Raw genomic sequence first — 21,403 nt, forward strand, 5'->3', positions numbered from 1 at the left:
GGGGCGCTCCTGTTTGTCCCGCAGTCTCTATGGCGCTGGTCCTCCAGCGGTGCGTGTCCGCGGAGGGCGTGAGGGGGCACGGCTGAGACGTGGCGGCAACTGTCACCGGCAGAGGCGGAGGCGGCCGGGCCGGGGCCTGCCCTGCAGGTGAGGGCCGGGGGAGCGAGGGGAGGCCCTGGGGCTGGGGGGTACCAGGGGGCAGGGGTGGGGAGTTCTAGGGGAGACCCTGGAGGGGGGACAGAGGGAGAGGGGTGCTGGGGGGGATCCTGGGGGGGACAGAGGGAGAGGGGTGCTGGGGGGGATCCTGGGGGGGACAGAGGGAGAGGGGTGCTGGGGGGGATCCTGGGGGAGAGGACAGAGGGAGAGGGGTGCTGGGGGGGATCCTGGGGGAGAGGACAGAGGGAGAGGGGTGCTGGGGGGGATCCTGGGGGAGAGGACAGAGGGAGAGGGGTGCTGGGGGGGATCCTGGGGGAGAGGACAGAGGGAGAGGGGTGCTGGGGGGGATCCTGGGGGAGAGGACAGAGGGAGAGGGGTGCTGGGGGGATCCTGGGGGGCAGGGGTGGGGGGTGCTGGGGGGATCCTGGGGGGCAGGGGTGAGGGGTGCTGGGGGGATCCTGGGGGGCAGGGGAGGGGGGTGCTGGGGGGATCCTGGGGGGGAGGACAGAGGGAGAGGGGTGCTGGGGGGATCCTGGGGGGCAGGGGTGGGGAGTTCTAGGGGAGACCCTGGAGGGGGGACAGAGGGAGAGGGGTGCTGGGGGGGATCCTGGGGGGTAGGGGTGGGGGGTGCTGGGGGAGACCCTGGGGGAGTGGGGTGCTAGGGGGGGATCCTGGGGGGCAGGGGTGGGGAGTGCTAGGGGAGATCTTGGAGGGGAGACAGAGGGAGGGGGTGCTAGGGGGGATCCTGGGGGGCAGGGGTGGGGAGTGCTAGGGGAGATCTTGGAGGGGAGACAGAGGGAGGGGGTGCTAGGGGGGATCCTGGGGAGTAGGGGTGAGGAGTGCTGGGGGAGACCCTGGAAGAGGGGGTCAGGGTAGAGATGCTAGGGGGGATCTGGCGGAGGAGGGTTAGGGGGCCAGGGTGGGGTGTGTTAGGGAGGGCCGCGGGCAGGAGGCCATGTTTGAGAAGATATCTAACAGTGAACATGATCTCGCAAACTGGACCGTGTTCTAGTCAATTTGGGGTCGTGCGCTTTCATCTGGGTGGGTGAGTAACTGGGAGCATGAATGTTGAACCTTGGGAGGGAGCTGGAACGGTATTGCACTTGTCAAGCTTTTTACATCCTGTGTGTGATGGAGAACGTGTGTCTAAATCCCATGGGCAAGGGCTTGAGGCTGCATGTGTGTTTGTAAAATACCAGGAGTGTAGAAATGTCTCTGGGATATGTAGGTGGGGAATGATGAGACAGAGCGGGAAATGGGGTCATGCACCTAGGATTTTGGAAATGTCATCTTAAATTGACAGAATAGTGATTTGTCTCTTCTTTTTTACTAAGAGAAAGGTGACCAGTGCATTACAATGTAATAAGCTGATCTGATTGCATCACCAGCGGACTTTCTGGGATTTATAAATAAATGTAAAATGGAATGGTACTGTTTTGATTTACCAGAGATATTTTAGTACACCAAAGTCGGGCTGTTTAAAGTCTGATTCCCATAGCAGCCATAAGCTGGCATCTTTTTGCACATATAACGAGCTTCATTACAATGTCTGGTGTTGCATTAACATCTAACTTTTAATTATTAACTGACTTGGAGTTAATGAAGTTATGACTGTTTGGCCCATCAATGATGGGGAAAAATCTCGTTTACAAGTGGTGGTTTATAGGTCCTTATCCAGCAATTGGATTTGTATGGCAGCTTGCGACTTCAGATGCAAGTTGCCAGTGACGATGAATTTCCAAATTGTTTGTACGCTTTAAAAAAGCTCTGCTATCAATGCACAACGCTCAAATAAACGTGCTGCAACTTACTCAACTGCCCAAGTTCTAATTGTGCTATTCTTTCATATTTGGCAAACGCTTTTCAAAAACAGTCCACCAAAGCCATCTGGGTTAGCGAGACAAGCCGTAGATTAAATGATCTGCACACCCTTTGGACTTGTAGTGCAGCACTTACAGATATTGCTCAGTTCCTTTCCTGCTGGGAGGGTATGGCTCTTAGATAGCGTGATCTCTCGTATTTGGAAGTTTAAAGTCCTGTCACACTGTTTCCTGTCAATCATGCGTAACTCAAACTGACTGAGAGAGCATTCTGCTTCCTTCCCCAGACCTGAGGAAGAGCTTGAAAGCTTGTCCCTTTCACCAACAGAAGCTAGTCCAATAAAAGATATTACCTCACCCACCTTGTTTCTCAAAAAATTAATTGACATATAGAAGGCGAGTGGGAGCCTATATATGGGGAGAGGAAGAGAATAACAGTGTCTTCTCACTTAGCTATTCAAGAGAGCAGTGTAGTATTTTAAAGGAATGTCAAAAATATCCTAGTGGGTTGGTGTTATTCTTGGAATCACTTTATTTTCTAGGAGATGTTCTAGTAATGTCTGAAAAAGATGGCAGTGAAAGCCTGAAAGTAGGTGCCTCCCAGAAGGATGAGAATGGACAGACAGTGGAGGAAGCTGGGTCCGTTAAGAGCAGTGGTAGGGAACAGGATGAACCTGAACCTGTGGCTCTGACTCGGAAAAGACCCGAAGCCAAACCCTCCAGCAAGCCTATTGCTGCAGAAGAGCCAGTGGATCAAGCCCTGAAAGTATGTTTCTGTGCTGACTCTTTGAACATGCAGATTGGTAAATTGCACAAACTTTGAACACAGCAGAATTCTGGTTGTGTTGGAAACAATGATGAAGCCCTTTCATGTAGAGTTGTGGCAGAATAGAGTTTTGCACTGAGAAATCCTGAAAATGAATTATTTTAAATGTCATTGGTTTGAATGGGTTTTGCATCAAACCTGGCAATTGGGTCTCTGACTTCTCCCCATGAGTGGCAGAAAGTCATGGCTTTATATTAGAACTGCACAGATAGGATAGCTAGGAACTGGCTTCTTCTCATGGGGGGTTAGATAAGGGTGGAACAAATGACATTAGAACACTGACTATACTAGAAAGGGACAGGATGGGGGGGAATGAACTGTGAACCTTTAAACAAAAAAACCAAACAGATCTTCCTCTTTCCTACCTTCCTTCCTGCTTCCATACCCCAACCTTCTCACATTTTGCAACCCCATTTCTTTTTTCTTAAAGTAGAAAGAAGTTACTTCATGGTCAAATACAGATCGGATAGCTCACCATTAAACTTTGATATTGCACATCGTTCCTGAGAGAGGGTTGCATGCAGAAGAGGAAGGTTACAGGGTACCAACATTAACGCTTCTGCTATTCATTTCTGCTCTCCCTTTTTCTTCCTCCGTTTTTATCGCTAGTACAGTAGTGTCCAAATTCCTTCCCTCCCAACTCCGAAATAATGCCCCACTTAAACTCCATTTAGGGTTTAGGAAGAGATCTTCATTGGAAAGGGGAAAGAGTACCCCACATTTGCACGTTCTTCCGAAGCATCTGGTGCTGGCCACTGTCTGAGACAGGATGCTGGAGAAGATGGACCACGAGTCTGATACAGTGTAGCAATTGCCCTGTTCACTTATTCTGGCCTTGTTGCAGGAGGGTGAACTTAACCCTAACTGAGTAATTGTATGATACTTATTGAAGATCAAGGAGGTCACAGATTGATATGTAATATGTGTTCATGTTGGCTGAAGTTCAGTGTTGTTACTACTGTTAAAAAAGAGGTTCTCAAAGATACAGTTCAGAGATCAGTGAGTCACTTTGCTGTCTTTCATCTCTATTTCTCTAAATAAAGGTCTCTGATTCCACTGATGCATCTCAGACAGGATGGGGATACTGGGGGAGCTGGGGAAAGTCACTTCTCTCCACTGCCTCTGCCACAGTAGCTACAGTAGGTAAGAGCTGCTGGCATTTTGCTAATTCGATATAATTGGATCAGTTGATGATTACCTGTTCTGCTCATTCCCTCTGGGGCACCTGGCATTGGCCACTGTCGGAAGACAGGATACTGGGCTAGATGGACCTTTGGTCTGACCCAATATGGCCGTTCTTATATTAACTGTTTTTTGCAGTCTAAAATCAGGCTTCAGTTTTCACGAATGTCTCCAGCTTATGCTGTCTTGCTTGCTTCAAATTCAGAAGCAAGAGTTGGCAAAAATCAAGCACTCTGTTCAAAATACAGGGGAAAAAATCAAAAAGCAAAACAAGAGGTAGGGAGAAATGGACAGCAGAATATCTTTCAGGCTTTTAAGGAGCTGGCACAAACAATGGCCAGCTGAGGTATTAAAAGATGTGACAAATTTCTGAGACTTTCCCATCAGTGGGATACAGCATAAAGCTGCAATGTCAGATGAATTCTTTATGCTGGTCAGTAAGCAAGCCAGACTGCAACTGCTTTTAGTATTGACTGTGTGGTTAGTGCTTATATATCTATATCTGTATCTCCAGTGGACAGTCCCTGGTGGTTAATCTTATTTCTGATTCAATCACTGCTTTCTTAGTGGCTAAAGTGAATGCAGTTCTGTTTTAGAGTTGAAGTAACAGCATTGCCTTCTCTAGGACAAGGTATTTCGAATGTCATCGAAAAAGCAGAGACGTCCTTTGGGATCCCCAGCCCTAGTGAAATCTCGTCAGAGGCCAAAGTTGTCACAGGAGGTCAGTTTTTATTATTAAAAATAAAAAATGTAATTTTTGAATTTCTCCAAGTGTGGTCTAAAAATAGCACCATCTTACACTCAACAGGTCTGCTCAGTGTGTACTGAGATTGACATCTGTTTACTACAATAATGTTTCAGTGCTTATTTCTGTTAGCTCTGCAGAGTCTGAGTTATAGCAGAGTGATCTTAACTCTTTCTGTCTCACGTGCTGTGGCCCTCTCTTCTGTCTGAGATTTGTGCATTTGCCCGCCTGAAACAGACGATATCTATTTACAATCTTAACTTTTTTGTTGTTTGCAAGTTTTGAAAAATAAAACACCTTTTCCCCCCTCTCCGATGCAGGAAGGCAGAGAGCTGAAGCAAGCATTACAGGCGGAGTTGGTAACAGCAGTTCCTCGCCCATCAGTGGAGCTTTTGGAGTTTTATCCACTCTTTCTACAGCTGTTCAAAGCACAGTGAGTGGGCGGGTGGGGAGCCTGGGAAATAGGCTAACATCACTTATTTTTCCTTGCACTGAAGCCTCATACCAACAAACCTTGATTCTACTCTTTAATTTATCCGGCCTTTCTTTATGGCCTTCAGATCTGTAGCATAGAGTGTCACCCCAATGCTCTGCTGTCTTTTCTGGTTCGCTGTAGAATAACGGGCTAAATTCAAGGGCAGATTCAGTCCTGGAGTAACTCCACTAACTTCAGTGACGTTTCTAGGAATGACTCCAGTCCTCCTCTTCATAGTACTCGTGGGATTGACCCAAATTACTTGGGGTGGGGGGCGACTCGTCCTACTGACCATAGCTAGTTCCAATGGGACTCTTTACCCTCAAGCGTAAAACTCTGGCGTGCAGGAGGCAGAGCTTTCCTGGTGACTGGCCCATGACTCTAGAAGAGAAGCCTCACTACCAGCAGAGCAAAATGCAAAGCCCACTTCTTCTTTTTGGTTTTCAGCAACCGTCTAATAACACACTTTAAAAAAATCCTTCTCTCTCTTCCCTTCAGTCAGAAGAAGCTCGACTATGTTCATTTATCCGTTTTTAATGTGTGCATTTTATAAATTCAGGGTGGCTGTTGCAACTGTGATGGTGGGCCGTATTCTCCAGCTGAGCACTCCCATTAAAACATTGGCTATTAGTGTCTCTTCCTTGTTTCTCATGCTCTTTACTGTATGGGGATCGGGGTGTCTAGCTTGGGCTTGAAACACGAGCATTTGGCCCACATCGCTTCTGGTTTAAATCATATTTTAATAATACATTTAAACTAACTGTAGCTAGACAAACAGAAGTATTGTTTACATGCATTCTGGCAATTTGCAAATCTGCTTTCTAGGGGAAGAGTGTTATTAGTGGCGGTTTGGATGCCTTGGAATTCATTGGGAAGAAGACAATGGACGTGATAGCTGAAGGAGACCCTGGATTCAAGAAAACAAAGGGCTTAATGAACAGGAATTCCACACTATCACAGGTATTAGTTTCTCTCCAACCCTGACAGTGAGACTCTCAGCAGTTTCTCTCTCATTTTTTTTTTCTTCCCTGTGTTTTCCTTTTAAGGAACCTTCAGTATTAGCATCAAGTGAACGCTTCCGAAAATTGTTCACTGGGGCCTTCGCCTCCCTTAGCCAATTTCTCTACGTGCTGATTTGACACCTCCGCTTTTCCTTTTCAGGTCTTGCGAGAGGCAAAGGAGAAAGAAGAGCAGCGGACAGCTACTGAGGTTACCATGGCTACCGAGAAGCAAGCCCATTATGGGTTACTCTTTGATGAGTTTCAGGGTCTTTCACATCTGGAAGCCTTGGAGATGCTTTCCAGAGAGAGTGATTCAAAGGTAATGGCTTTGAGCAGTTTCCTTTTTAGTTCCTATGTGCAGCTGAGGAGGGAAAAGGTTATATTTATGCACAAAAACCTGTTTAAAAAACATTATTATGGTTGCAATGTCAAGCACTCAAAATTTGGGAAATGCCAGAATTAAGGTTGCCGGTGCAACCTAATTTGGCCCCCTTGTGCGTATGCATTATGATATTGTCTGATTGTATGATCACACGTAATTAACTCCATCTCCTCACCTCCTTTCACGCCCCCCCGGCTCACAGACTCGATGTGCTTGCCCAGCCAGTACCAGTTTTTGCACCCTTCAGACTCCTTGTCCCAAATTATTCTGTCTCCCCAGTTGCTCTGAGAGCACAGGAGAGACAGTCTTCCTCCTCTCAGTACACATGCCCAGATCCAGCACAGCCCAGAGCTGCAATTGCAGGGAAAGTCCTGCTCAGCCTTGGGGCTAGAGCATGCATTTGTAGACGTAATCTTCAGCTAGAATTGAGCTGCTAATATATAAGAAGTGTCCAGTGAGCATTAGCAAAGTGCAATACGAAAATAAAGACTTATAATTGTCCAAATTGGGGTGGATTTTCACACGGGTGGCAGGAGGCACACTCCAGACACAAGGGATACCCCTCCCCTCTGCCAAATTTCAAGTCTCCGCTCCAAAGAATTGGGGTGCGAGAGCATTTAGAAAAAAAAATTACCAGAAGTTAGTGAAGATGAGCAGAATGTATTTTCCCCTGGAATGGCTGAACCATTCTAGCTGAAATCTTCCCAGAAAAATGCATCTTGAGGCAGACAACTTGGCGTGGAAAACTTCAGCCCAAGTGGCTAAGCAACTGAAAACAGGGTCTTCTTATGGGAAGTGTTAGGCAATCTTAATAATAGTGCCACGAGCCTCATCTACATTATATACATAAAAAATAAGTCTGATGACTTGTAGCTTCAGGCTGAGCAGAATGCATGGACAGGAAATGGAAAATGGTAAGCACCAAGCCAAGTACAGTATGTTGTAGTTTAGCCTGTAACAAAGGAGCCACTCTCTGGTTTTTGTTTTCTTTAAATATGAATTTTCCCCGGCTGTCATTTGTCCTCCGGCCAACAAGCTGATGCTTCTTCATTCGCAGCAAATGCCTGTGCTCAAGTAGTTAGCGGCAGGTACAGCTCTCTAGTGTCACCTCAACCCCTGATTCCATAAACATGACGCTTGATTGGCTACTGGGTCACACGATCCCTTCATTGGACACACAATTCTATTCTTCCTAGCTTTCCTGACGTGTGGGCAGTGTGATATTTTTCAATCTTGGTGATCCTACTAGGTTAACACAAATTGTATCCCAGCTATTCAATTTTTGGCAAATATCAACTGAAACATGAAACATCGGGAAGCCCGGTAAAGAATCAATTACTCTTTAATGGGGCCTGGCAGAGAACTCTGTCTTAAAGGGACAGCTGCATTTGGTATCAGCATGTCATTAATACTGCTGCACTGTATCATTTCCATCTTGTTTCTCTTTCCTGTTGCATTTATGGCTCTTTTTATGGCTGTCTTGCTCTTAACTAGGTGAAGTCAGTTATAAATGCCCTCTCTGGAGAAGAGTTAGACATGTTAAAAATGGAGTTGGAGCAGCTCAAAGAAGCATTTTCATTAGCTGAGTTTTATGATGATGAAGAGGAAGAGAAGAAGGGTAAGTAAGGGGATTCGCGTTTACAGGCGGGGAGGCTGGTTTTTAAACTCCAATTTAAAACCAACTAGCCTTCCACAGCAATGTGTGAAAGGCCCAGGGTTGGTTATTATTCAGCTGGTCCCTTGATCCTCAACCTATCAGCAGTTGGGAGCACTGTTGAAAGGCAGTGCCCTTAATCTTTGTGAGGATAGGGAGAACTCCTCCTCTGCAGGGACCCATTGACAGTGCAGGAGTGGAACTGATAGGCTCATCCAGTGCACCTTGGGCAAAAGAAAGGAGGTCCCTCTGATGCAGGGTCTTATGAGAGAGAAGAAAATGAGGGGTGGGCTTGTGGTGGGGGAGTGAAGGGAGAGCTATGTAGGAAATCCCAAGAGATTTACTTCTTCCCAACCGCCTCGTTTCCTGGCGCTAAGGGAAACCTATTAGTAGCATTATCTGACTTCAAAAAAGGCACTTTTTTTGAAAGGTAAAAGTTTCTGCTAGTGTTGGCCACATAGTTTGGAGGGACATCGTAAAGCTCTGAAACAACCTGCACAGCAGGGAGCATCCAGTTGTTGAAGCTTTCACTAATTTGAACATAAACAACTTTCTTGTTTCGATTTTACCCAAGTGGCCAAGCAAAGAGGGCTGGCGCATTCAGTGTTAGGTACTCTAGAGCCTTATTTATAATTTTTATCTTTGTACATGATCCAACAGGTTTTTTCCTGTTTTTGTCAACATCTGGCCCTGCATATATAGTAGGAAAACCATTGGCTTTAAATGGCCTTAAAAATTCTCTAAGGTGCTGTGCAAGCAGATGTCTTCTGAAATGCAGAATTTATGTTGTTTGTGGTTGGATGCTAGCTGTAAAAATAGAATTACCTTGGCCGAAGGCTTGTTAGTCTTAGTGACATATCTATAGGCCCTCAAAACCAAATAATGCCCAATAAATTGCATTAAGAAAAAACAAGTTTGAGGAGTTTGAATCCTTTGTTGAATGTGATTTAAAGATGAATTAAATGCAGCCATTGGTTGTCAGCAGTTGCTGAACCCTTGAGGCATGTGGACAGAAACAAGCTGCATGGCTATACACTGTATATTTCCTGATTATCACTTATTTGTGTAGTACAGACTGTCTTACTCTTCCGAGTCTTGCCAGCCTGCTTTGTTTCCTTCAGGAGATGAAGATTTCACAAAGGAAATAACTGCACTTTTCTTCGAACTGCACGTCTCAGCCAAGCCAGACAAATTAGCCACAGTGAGTTAGCTTTGTGTCCTCTGATGGCTGGTGGGTAAAACTCAGGAGACCAGGTCTTGAACTCCTGGTGAAGGTGTTAAAATTATGAAGCACTGTTCTTCCCCCTGTGGATTACAAAATGGTAAGGAGCATTTAAATGTTGGAGCCCTTGATAAGATGAGCCCAGGTCTCATAAGAACGGCCATACTGGGTCAGGCCAATGGTCCATCTAGTGTTCTGTCTTCTGACAGTGGCCAGCGAACAGAACTTGTAATGATCAAGTGATCCAACCCCTGTTGCCCATTCGCAACATCTGGCTTTAAAATCATCTCCTAGCTTTAAAAGTGTGCCTTCTTCAGAAGATTATGTCTGTAACAATGGCCCGTTCCGTTGAAGCTACGGAAAAGGAGCAAGGGCTGTCTCTCTCTATATAGAAAATATATATATATAAAAAAATTACAAATGTTCCTTATATGTTGTTGAATAGTTCATAAATGTCTCCAGGGTTCTCAGTACTGGAATTATCAAGTATCTTATTTACAGTTCATGCACTGGGTTATTGCTGATCAGTTTCATGATCCCATAACCCAGTGTCTGAAATCCTCTTAAGGCAACTTCCTCTCCATCAGACCAGTTAATACATTTAGAGGAATGTCTCCTTTTCTTACCCTCTTACAATACCATTGTGGTCCACTGAGTGGCACTAACGTCTGTTGGAAACCCTAAAAAAAAACCTCTTGATCACAGTCATGCTGTTAAAACAGCACATGTCGTGGTACGTCTTGTAAGAAAGAAAAACAAGTACCAAAAGTACGTGTGCACAGTAGCCAGTTCCCTTGTATTTCACTCGACCCACTGCAAAGTTCAGCAGGTAACTGACTTGCTTGTCCCATTTCTTTCCACCAGTGTAGGGGTAGTAACCATTTCTTACAAAGAGATCCTCTCTTCCACCTTCTACAGAGTGTGGGAGGATCTCATCCCAGTCATTAAGTGCCATGCTGATGTGTCTGTGCCTCTTATTACACAGGCAAGGAAATCTGCTCATGAATGGATTGAAAGACTCAACATGGAAACTCCAAAAGAGAGGAAAACGAGCAAAGAAAACCAACAGCTGGATTCAGGGGATGCTGACCGAGACGTTAAAACATCCGTAGAGGTAAGTGGGCAAAGGAGAGAGAGAAAATGAAATCTAACTGTGGAGGGGATGTCAATCTAGGATAATGTGCCAACTGGTTGCTTATGGCTTTCAACCCACAGTTAGAATCTTTACATTAACTCCTAGAGATGGGAGTGGGGGAGGGGACAGAGTGGAGAGAAGTCTTATTTTAAAATAATAGCAAACCTATTAGAATGAGCTCTTTGTAACTCCTGCAGGATATACATGCATTTGCCATTAGAAGTCTGGCTCAACTGACAGCCTACTCCATTGAAATGTTCCACAAAACTGCAGCATTAGTCCTACATGGTCAGAAGCAAGAGGTGTCAGCCACAGGCCGAGCCAAAGCCCTTTCACAGTAAGTCCTTTGAATTATGCTATAGTACCTGGTTAGGTTTGCATCCTGCTGTTGGTGTAGGCATTGCTGTGTGGGTTCTCTCCACAGTTCTCAGCCAGAAGTTTACGCCTGGTTGCGTTTATGTTAGAAATTGCTAAGGGCAGTATTGTCTTCACTAAACAGAACTTGACTGTCTTTTGTATATACAGAAATTTCTTGACAGGAACACATGGAGAAAGGAAAATATTATGTGACTGCTTTCATGCTGCTCTGAGAAGTGAATTCTGCCCTAAACATGTGCTAGTTTAGTAGACAGGCATTTAAAAAGAAAAATACTGGAGCCCACAAAATACTCTGTTTAAAATAGTGTAAAGAGAGCTATTCTCTTTATATAAAATGATTATTCAGTATCGTTTTGCTAGCCTGTTGCTAGCACATTAGATGCCTAATATTAAAATCATCCTGAGCAGACTTATCTCCCTGATACTGATTATGACAAGCAGGGACTTGTTTTATTAAGAGGCAATTGGTGAGCATGTAAAAGAACTATTTCTCTTTTACAAACAAGACGACACTTCCTGCTTGTAACTAAAATAGCAAGTTAGTAATGTTCCCTTCAGACCAGGCATTCCTGTTCTCCAAAATCTGCTTCCAAGTTTCAGCTTTGTTCTCTTGTCAGATATTATTTAGAACTTCTCATTCTTTAGACGCTTTGTTGTTGGACCCTTAAACATTTATATCTATCTTTTTGTTTTTAAAGAAAAATGTACATTTGGAAGTGGGTGATTTTGTTTTACAGATGACAATGGCGAAGTAAAGGGGATTTTTTTTTAAAGTGCCTTTACTACATAATTTTCCTTTTTGCTTTTCCAGAATGACTATTGTGCTATGCAAAGAATTGTGTTCTCTATCTAAAGAGTTTACGACGTGCTTAACAACTGCAGGGGTAAGACCTACTTCTTGTTTAACAGGAATGAGATTGGTTGGTCCCGCTCAACCTCTTGCTGCATTCAAAACAGACTGTAGTGTCCCTGAAATGCCCTCATGCCCTTTTGTTCCACTGCACAGCTTCTCATGCTGTCTCATCTTCTGTATTTTTAAAATACACAGGTGTGTTATCGGTGAGCTTTGCTGCATCCTAATTCATTACGACCTTCAGATTTTTCGCATTATCAGCCTGTAAAGCTAGTGGCTTTTCAGCCTGGATTGGAGTTCAAAGTGAACTTTACTGAAATAAAGTCATCCAGCTCAGACAACTCTTTCCATGCTTTGAGGAGACTAAGTAGCTAATGGCTGTGATAATGAAGGTGTAATTGTTGTAGGGTATTATGTACCCCACTCACACATTGGTAGCCGAAATGGTGGGGAAATTCTGTTGTATGCGTCTATGGTTTGTGGCCCACCTCTCAGGGATACCTCCATGATCTTCTCCTCTGCAGAGACAGAGAGCTGTCTCTGAAAGGAACCCACTGTTTGCATATATGCACAGTGCTCAACTCATACACAAGAGCTTTCCATTGTTCTAAGCCTAGTTCATACCAGCCTACAGTTGCTTTTGTTAGAAATATGTCACATTAGCTTGCTTTAATTCTCCCCAGTTCATCTGGAAGTTCAGTGCACATTATTGTATATAGAATGCTTTCGGTATATGCTGGGACTTGTGCAAGTCTATATTTTCATATTATGTCCACATCCTCAGCTGGTGTAAATCAGTGCAGCTTCACTGACGGTGAAAGGGCTATGCCGATTTCTAAAGTAGGTGAGGATCTGGCCCTGTGTTTTGCTGAAAGGAAATGCAATCAGATTGTCAAGTACTATGATCTGTCTCTAATCTTTCCAGGTCAAAGAGAAGGCAGATGTGCTTAACCCATTAATCACTGGAGTGTTTTTGGAGGTCAGTTATGATACACTTACAGCTACTAATGTGGGAATGTGGACAGACTAGTCAATCCCCACTTCATTATCCCTATTCATGTCCAGTTTTCTAAACCATGGCTTAAGACTGCTTCCCCAACTGGTAATTTACAAGTCTTAATAGATATCCGAGGGAGCATTGCTACTATAATCTGTGCCAGATGTGCAATGTATTTGGTAAAGTATAAACATGATCCCTTCAGAACAGTGTAGAGAAGATGCGGCAGAAGGGAATGTCATTTTGTAAAATGTCTGCCTTTCCTGTCAGCTAATTGGCAATTCTCCTTCAAACAACTCCCAAATTTCAGCCAGTAAACATAAGAGATTCTACAGATTTAGACAAAACAAATTAGCTTGTCTTTCTAAACATAGTAATTTAATAAGATTTTCAGTAGTAGTCTTGCCAAGAAAACTGGATTCTTGTGGATTTTTTTCAACATGCATCTTTCTTGCAGTTAAATAAGCAGTAACCATTTCTCAAATAGAAGCAAGATAGAATTGGAATATTTGCAAGCTACCAACAAACAAACAAACGTGCTAAAATATTAGAGACAGTCCTTATATGTTTAATCCTGGCCTATTAATGAGACTGAGCTCAAACTTTTCAGAGGGCTCATACTATTTTAATTTTTCTAGAGAGAACTTGTTCTAAATTGATGTGATGAAAAATCCATGTCCATTTGTGTGGATGGGGAAGGGTTACAGCTTTCAGATAGTCACATGTGGTGTGAAATGTTGCATTAGAAATTTCAAACTTCCCCACTGAAAGTTTAGTTCTGAATAGCTATCCCCATTTGCCTGGAGTACCTGAGTAGGGGTTCTGTTGCTTGAAAGCAAAGGATTTATTATTAGCAGAAATTGCTGGTTTCTGTTTTTGCAGCTCGCTTTTCCCTCAGGATCTGAAGCTGTTCACGGGTTCAGGGGTATCGCCTGAGTGCACAGCTGATATTCACAGTCCAGGAGGCTGTGGGGCTCTAGGAATTGCTAGAGCTGTGCAGGCCTGCCAATAGAAAAGTCATCCTGTTTTCTGTTAGAAACTCAGCCCAAGTCTGTTGAACGCCTGTAAAGCTTCCAACTGGACCATGGATGACTTGTGTAATTTGGCATGAAACTTTGTTTCAGTCGATGATAGATAGCTTTGCGTGTGAGCTTCCAACCTGAAATGTTTTGTGAACCCCTGTGGCTCAAAATGCTAGACTTTACCGCAGCTCCAGCAATTACAGCAACGGGCTAGAAACGGCTGTGTTCAGACCTTGGACAAGTCACATCATTCAGTGTGTGACAATCCATATGCTTCCCAACTAAAGGGATTCCCAAAGTGGGTAACTTCTAACTGAGGGGGTTAGGAAGAAATGTTCCCTGTTGGTGTGTGCTTCCTTTCTACAGCAGAGTTTCTTATGCCTTCCCCTGGAGCAGCTGGTACTGAGTATTCTAGGGGCATCAGCTCTGAAATGGTATGGCAATTCTTGAGAGTCAGTTGGCCACCTTTTGCCCAGTGGGATAAACTGGAGTTTAAAAAGTAGACTTAACTGAAAAGAAATGGCTGCATCTGAAAGTAGTAGCCTGATATTGCTTAGGTATATTAATAATCAGTGACCATATAGTACACACATATCAAGCAGTAATGAAGACTGGTAGCATGAATGTCTCTAATGTAGTTTGTTTTGTTTTGTAGGCTTCAAACAGTGCTTCGTATATCCAAGATGCCTTCCAGCTACTCCTGCCTGTGCTACAGATCTCTCTTATCCAGACTCAAACTGAATTATCCCAGCAATGAATGAATCCTGCTAGTCAAGCAGAAACCACATCTGCCCACTTGATCATTCCCTTGCCTGGGAATGGGGTAGGGACAGAAAATAAACGAAGCTTTAATCACTGGTACCAGAGTGGTGATGACAAAATGCTGACTGGCCAGGTCTTAGCTGTACAATTTGTCAAGAGACATGAGGGATGCAGTTAGCATAGTCTAGGCATCTGGGCAATCTGGCAAGTTAAAAGTGCAGGTTGTTTCTTTGGGTAAGTCTACACTTAAACCACTACAGCAGCGCAGCTGTGCCTCTGTAGTACTTGAGTGTAGACGCTACCTATGCTGACTGAAGGAGTTCTCCCATCAGTGTAGGTAATCCACCTCCCCAAGACGCAGTAGCCAGGTTGATGAAGAATTCTTCTGTCGACGTAGCTGTATCTCTCAGGGGTGTGGATTTTTCACACCCCTGAGAGACGTAGCTGTGCCGATGTAAATTCCCAGGGTAGACCAGTCCTTAGTTTTGGCTGACTGTTTATTACTCTTCTCTCTGCGCTCCCATAGCTGAGTATGTTAACAAGCTCTTTCAGGAACGACTATTTTGAGGAAGACTGAAGCTAAATCACTCTAGAGGAAAGACTAGGGTAACTGGTTAATGAGAATTTAACCAAACTCTCCAGCTGAGTTTGAATTCCGAGGCACATACTTCTGTTCCTGCTAAGTGTGTGCTGGGTACAAGATACGGCAAGGTTCAGGGTCTCAGGAATGACTTCAGCTTTGAAAGAACAGAATCTAAGGTCCCTGATGCTCTGTATATACGAAAGCGGCAGCTTGCTGAAGGGTGCTGGTCTCTTACGTACATACTGAGTTCTTGGATGGGGCTTGGGGATTTTGACAAAGACTGTGTTTCTCTTTCCTGCAAGATGTTTGCTTCAAGAAGACAAGGGTTGCACACAGGGTTACAGGTGGCCCCATTAGTGAGAAGAAAGCTGTAACAGGGCTGATTTGTTCAGAACAACAGGGTGCGTGGCCCTGTAACAATAAATGAAAAGCAACCAGAAGGGATGTTCAAGTAACAGAGCGGAGAATTTCTCATTACCTTTCAGTACAACGTGACCCATCAGTCGCGGTCTGTGTGTACAGACGTTTGTCACGTACCACTGAAGGAGTTTCTTAGGCTACTGTATAAAAATGGTGCAGTGTACTACTTCCTGTCCCAGTAGGAGGCGATTAGAATACGTCCGAGAGGAAACAGCTTGACAATGGCACTGGGACGCCTCATCTGCTCCACAAGCTGCTGTTCCACACAGGGCATCTTTTCCTTTGTGCTTTAAAACTTCCTTATTTTGTTACTTTTTGCACTCTGTACCTTTTGAGCTTCTTCACTGGAAGGGAACAGCCTCTGCTGCACCGACAGGGAAAGAAAGAGGTGGCTTAAAATGGAATAAAAAGGGAGTCCCAGCAGCTAATGAGAGTAGACTGTCATACCTGCGTTCCTCAGTACTGGCTCATCAGTAATGATGAATCTCTAGTCCCAGCCTTAGCCGTCTCCAGGTTTTAGCAGGTCTTGCAAATCTCTACTCTTGGGTTCCATGCTTCCCTGTGCTCTGCTCCATTGATACAGCTTGTTGCCAAGCAGAGAGAGTTGGTTTTTACTATAGAAACACCTTTTGGCTAATAGCTTCTCCTATTTTGTATAGCTGGAAAAATCCTTGCTTCAGTTTTGGTTGAATGATCAAATCTGTGGATGGATTGACTTTTCTATTAATAAAACCATACATGGAATAAGTGTTCAGGCATTGCTCTGAGAATTGTACATCATATGTGGGGAGAGGTGTGGGGGAGGATCAAAGGGATGGGAAGGAAAGAACAACCCCCCCACCCCACCCCAACACACATACTCTATGCTCTTTTCTTTCACAGAGCTGTTCTATTCTGTATCGGTTCTTATACTGTGCTCATCACCATAATGTCTGAATACCTGTGAGTCATTTTTTCTGTGGCCAGAAGCTGAGTTAAATGCCAGTGCTGTTTCATGTATCATGAACTGGCAATAACTAATCTGGCAGAATTGCTCTGGGGTGCTAATGCAGTTGTGGCCCCACTCTTACTTTCCTTCTCCCCTGCCCTATGGCTGAGCAGTGTTTTTATATATGTATATAGGAGGGAGGCCAGAGCTCCATTCTCAACCTGGGGCGACAGTTGCCACAGATGCTATCAAGGAAAGTGCATTGATGCTTAAAGTATGCATTGTTTTCTCTTGAGCTCCTTGTCCCAGCCTCTGGCTGTGGTTTTGAGCCCCATATTTACCAGGTCTTATATTGGTACTGGGGTGTTTTATCCCCCACAGTTAGCCAGAGAGAGACAGGCTCCTTGGTGGATGTAAATTCTCTGAGATGTGCTACTGTTTCAATGATGTAGACTTTATAAGCTCATGATTAAAAGGAAGTTTCTGCACTAACTGACTGAACACTATTTTTGTTCTGATGTCACTGTTCCAAAACCAAACACTGAGCCAGAATCTGGATTAGTACCATGAAGCTGACTGAGTAGTTCCTACAGCAATAAGAGAAATGCAAGAAGACAGTCAGAATTAGAAGCGTCCGTCTTCACTTCCCTCTTCGACTGCTGCCGCTGGTCAGGTTCAGCTACCCCTGTTCACAGGGTATGGGATTTTAGCAAGTAGTCTGCATGTTTAATGCCATTCTACACAGGCAAGCCCATTGAAAGTAAACGGGTGGCAGAATCAATCTCTGTAGAGAAGCAGGATTAGCTGAACTCGGGCTGCTAGTACCAGCGTAATTGGGTGTGCTCATCTAAATCCAGGATGTCAAGTGGGAAATAAGCAATGATGGCAAACGAGGTATTTAGAAACCACCCTTGAGTCTTTGCAAAATGCCAACCTCACTGATCAAGCCGACAGGTTGAGAAATGCAGAAAATGATAGACGAGCAGAGCGCATGAAGGAGAATGGGTTTGGATGGGGCAGCAGCAGCTGCTTTTCAAATCCATAGGGGTCTAATCAGAAACACTCCAAACAGCTACATTTCTTTAAGGCGTAAGATGGCAGGACTGTCGGGCTAGATATTCAACAGGGATGCACTACAGTAACAAATAGCCAACGCTAGAATAGCCTCATTCTTGCTCATCCAAGTAGTCAATCAGGTTTACCAAAGAAAACAGCTATAGAGTCAATGCAAGTGTTTACTCAAAGGCTTTGTCTGGCTGCACTGTTTTCAAATGAATAGAGATCCTGTTACTCAGCCTTGGCTGGTGTCTGAACTTGATGAGAGCTGGAAGTAATGTGAGAGCTCCTGGTGCTGGTTCTTTGAGGAGGTGAGAGGCTTTCTAGACTGGATAAGGGTCAGATAAGATGGAGGCAATGTAGTGGGCAGTGGGAAAAATGTAATTATTTTCTTTCATTCAATGAGATTCTGTTACACGTTGACTTAGAAAACAGCCTTCCACCAGCTGCTGTGCTAATGTAAAAAAAAAAAAAGAATAAAACAAATCTTTATTCGGTACTGGATGGAATTATGGATATTTCCTCCCAGGGCTTGCCTGGCTATATCCCTGCTTGTTAATTTTTTTTATTATTAAGATATAAATGTGGATAATCAGAAAAAATGTTTTATGCGTTTGGGGAGCGCAGTCAATTTCCAGCTGGCTTGCAAAGGAAGAAACAAAGGTCTGCTATCAGCACGTGGTGGCAGAAGGATTGCCAGCCAGGCGACCAAAACCTCGAGTGAGTAAGGAGCTGGGCTGTCCCAAGTGGCTCAGATAAACACTTAAATGGCATGACTCAGAACTAAAGAGAGAAGATGCGGGGGATAGTGATGCTGAAATCTTTCTCGAAGGTGCCCGAGTGCTAAATAAATCAGCTTGTCTACACAACATGGCAATGTCTTGGTTTTGGCAGTAGCTTTGTCCATGGAAGGATGGGCTCAAGAGTGAACAACTGTACCCTGTTTATGGACATGACTGAAAAGAGTCTCTCAGATCTAGATGGGAAAAGTTTTTGTTTGGAATAAATTTAGGTTTTTGGGGGGAGGGGTGTGTGGGAAAACTACCTTGAATCCACACACTGAAAGTTCCTTTTTTGAACTATCTGGCATCTTACTCTGCGTTAATTAAGCCCCTTTGGAAATGTTAACAGACTGCTTTAATCAACACATCCATGCTCCAACTTATCCTGGCAGAGGCTCAATGCAACAGACCGTAACAAGGTGCACCTGTCATTTGGGAGCTGGCCAGCTGTTTGTACACATCTCCCATGGCACTGCTCCAAGTCAACAATCTCAGTCTCCCAGCAGGAAAGGTGGGTAGTTGCATGCATGCTAATAGTCAAACTAGACATTCCACCTGGCTGAAATGTCTCAAAACTAACTTTATAGGCGATATTTCACTCCCGCTAGGGATAAGTACTTTGGCTGCGTGGCTACCTTCCCCTCCTGCTTTGCTTGGTCTTCAATGCTCTGTTAAGTTCAGCACACATGAAAGTGATGAGTATCACGCTGAGCAGAGTAACGCATAGTTCAACCCCGGGAGCAAACCAACAAGAGTGTTTCAGCCAACTGTACTGCTACAGTCTGGCCTAGATAGAGAGGCGGCCTCTGACATAGTCGGCTCGTGGGCCTTTTACAGCTTCCTGGGCAATCACTGTCACATTAAATTATATCCAGATGATGTGAGAAATGTGATGGGCTCACGTTGACCCACGCGGTTTAAACAGCGGCGACTGATATTCTGCGCTAGCTGAAGCTTCTGAGTGGACATCAAGCGTAACCCCAAGTTGAACAGTTTTAGATTTAATTGGGTATGGGTCCTGCTTTTGAGCAGGGGGTTGGACTAGATGACCTCCTGAGGTCCCTTCCAACCCTGATATTCTATGATTCTAGAGTCCAGCCTGGAGCCGGCAAAGGTATGGATCACCATGATGAGGTCACCAGCAGAAAGGAAAAGCTGCGATCTCTACGTCAGAAGGCATGTTAAGCCACTGCTGTCACCTGAGAATTGCAACAAATGGGGTTGGATCCCGTTGGATGCTGAGATTGCAGACTGAGTCCCCAGGCTCTCTTCTTTCAGCTGAGAAATTTTAGGTGCACCTCAAACCCACCAACTCCATGCCATAAATGCTCACAGCAGATCACATAATTTTCCTGTAGCCTTCTTTGTCCTCTTCTAGAGATTCAAGTTTGTTGTGCTTACAACACTTCAAGCTCCCTGGGCCCAGGTCTTGGATTCAAGCCTGGTCTTGTGCCATAGCAGGATGGGCTTTTTTATATTTCATCTTTAAACTGTACTGGTAGTTATAAGAGATGCTCCGGGTCAATGGCCAGGAATAACAACATGCAAAGCAGAGTTAATTACATTATAGCAATGCGTTCTTTATGATGCCTTCTAGAGTGATTCCTGCTGAGCGGTAAGCGTTTGAAGGCGTTTGCCTGAAGGGAGAACAGTTCAATTCTGGAGGCATATCTGGTGTAGCTGGGCTTGATTATTAGGAGAATAAACTTTGCAAATTAGAGCTGAGCTCTGCAGGGGCAGCCCAGCTAGCCAGCTCGGGGAATCTCCTCAGTAGAAAGGCAATGCCCATGAAGTTAAAGGCCAGCTGAATGGCTCCACTCTGACCACCCCATGTAGGGACATGCTGGAGACGGATTGGGCTAGAGTGCAATGTGATCTGGCTATAGGGTGTCCTGCTGCCTGCAGAATCCAGGAGGCACAAGGACATGCCCTTGCTGCCTGTACTCAACTCAGAACTGGGGCCACAACTTGCAATGAATTATTTACTTTGTGAACTGAATCCTGTGTGTGTGAATTCTAGGGCAGCAGGGGGGGCAAAGAAACCTAATGTTTTAAGACTGAGCTTGATAAATTTATAGAGGGGATGGTATGATGAGATTGACTACAACAGCTTATGGCCCATTCGCGACTGCTATAAGCAAATATCTCCAATAGCTGGAGTTGTGAGCCTCGATGGGAGGGCTCTGAGTCACTACGGAGAATTCTTTCCCATGTGTCTGTCTGGTGGGTCTTGCCTACATACTCAGGGTCTAACTGATCACCATATCTGGAGTCAGGAAGGAATTTTCTCCTAGGTCAGACTGGCAGAGTCTCTGGTGGTTTTTGCCTTCCTCTGCAGTGTGGGGCATGGGTCATTTGCTTGTTTGAACTAGATTAAATGGTGGATTTTCTGTAACTTGAAGTCTTTAAATCAAGCCAGAGGTTATAGGCCTATGACAGGAGTGGGTGGGCGAGGTTCTGTGGCCTGCGATGTGCGGGAGGTCAGAATAGATGATCATGATTGTCCCTTCTGGCCTTAAAGTCTATGAGTCTATGAATTTTCCCCAACCAATTTTACTCATTCAAAGTGGCAAAGGTAATTCCCACTTCCGGGGGTGCTGCAAGGCAGAATTCATTAATTCTTGTAAAGGGCTTTGCAGTTCCACAGCCCTTAAAGTATTGTCACCGTTCTTCCATTGTATCAATATTGTTGGAAATGAGGACGTTGCTTGGAAGAGGAAGAGCAGGGAGGAGCATATCCAGGCAATGTTTAGAACTAATACTTTAAGATTATTGGCTAACTACTGTCGTTAGGTATTTAGCTAGTTAGAACTTGGAATGAAAGATTGCTGCAGGGGCAGACATTAGAGGGTGCCGTACATGAAAGGGAACTGTCCACTCTAAGATATTCATCTGTCTGTCATAGTGTTTCATGTGTCAAGTACACAGCCTTCCTGGCGTAGCTGTCAGCCTGATTGCATATGTGAGAGAGAATATGACATAAGTAGGAGAGAGAGATTCCTGTCTTAATGGCTCTTCAGGCAT

The 21,403-nt window shown here is 44.7% G+C and overlaps 1 protein-coding gene across 1 annotated transcript; it reads left to right on the forward strand.

The window, feature by feature from the left end:
• Window positions 1-3: 3 nt before the first annotated feature.
• On the forward strand, window positions 4-17,033 carry FAM114A2 (family with sequence similarity 114 member A2). The gene is made up of 14 exons (XM_084636990.1): window positions 4-147; window positions 2,519-2,742; window positions 3,846-3,945; window positions 4,610-4,705; window positions 5,050-5,162; window positions 6,030-6,164; window positions 6,366-6,524; window positions 8,082-8,205; window positions 9,363-9,442; window positions 10,449-10,577; window positions 10,796-10,935; window positions 11,788-11,860; window positions 12,755-12,808; window positions 14,504-17,033. Exons 2-14 carry the CDS (start codon window positions 2,533-2,535, stop codon window positions 14,603-14,605), a joined length of 1,515 nt encoding a protein of 504 aa, XP_084493116.1. The 5' UTR covers window positions 4-147; window positions 2,519-2,532; the 3' UTR covers window positions 14,606-17,033.
• The last annotated feature ends 4,370 nt before the right edge of the window (window positions 17,034-21,403 follow it).

The sequence above is a fragment of the Lepidochelys olivacea genome (genome assembly GCF_965140295.1).
Source record: "Lepidochelys olivacea isolate rLepOli2 genome assembly, chromosome: 8".
Lineage (NCBI taxonomy): Eukaryota > Metazoa > Chordata > Testudines > Cheloniidae > Lepidochelys > Lepidochelys olivacea.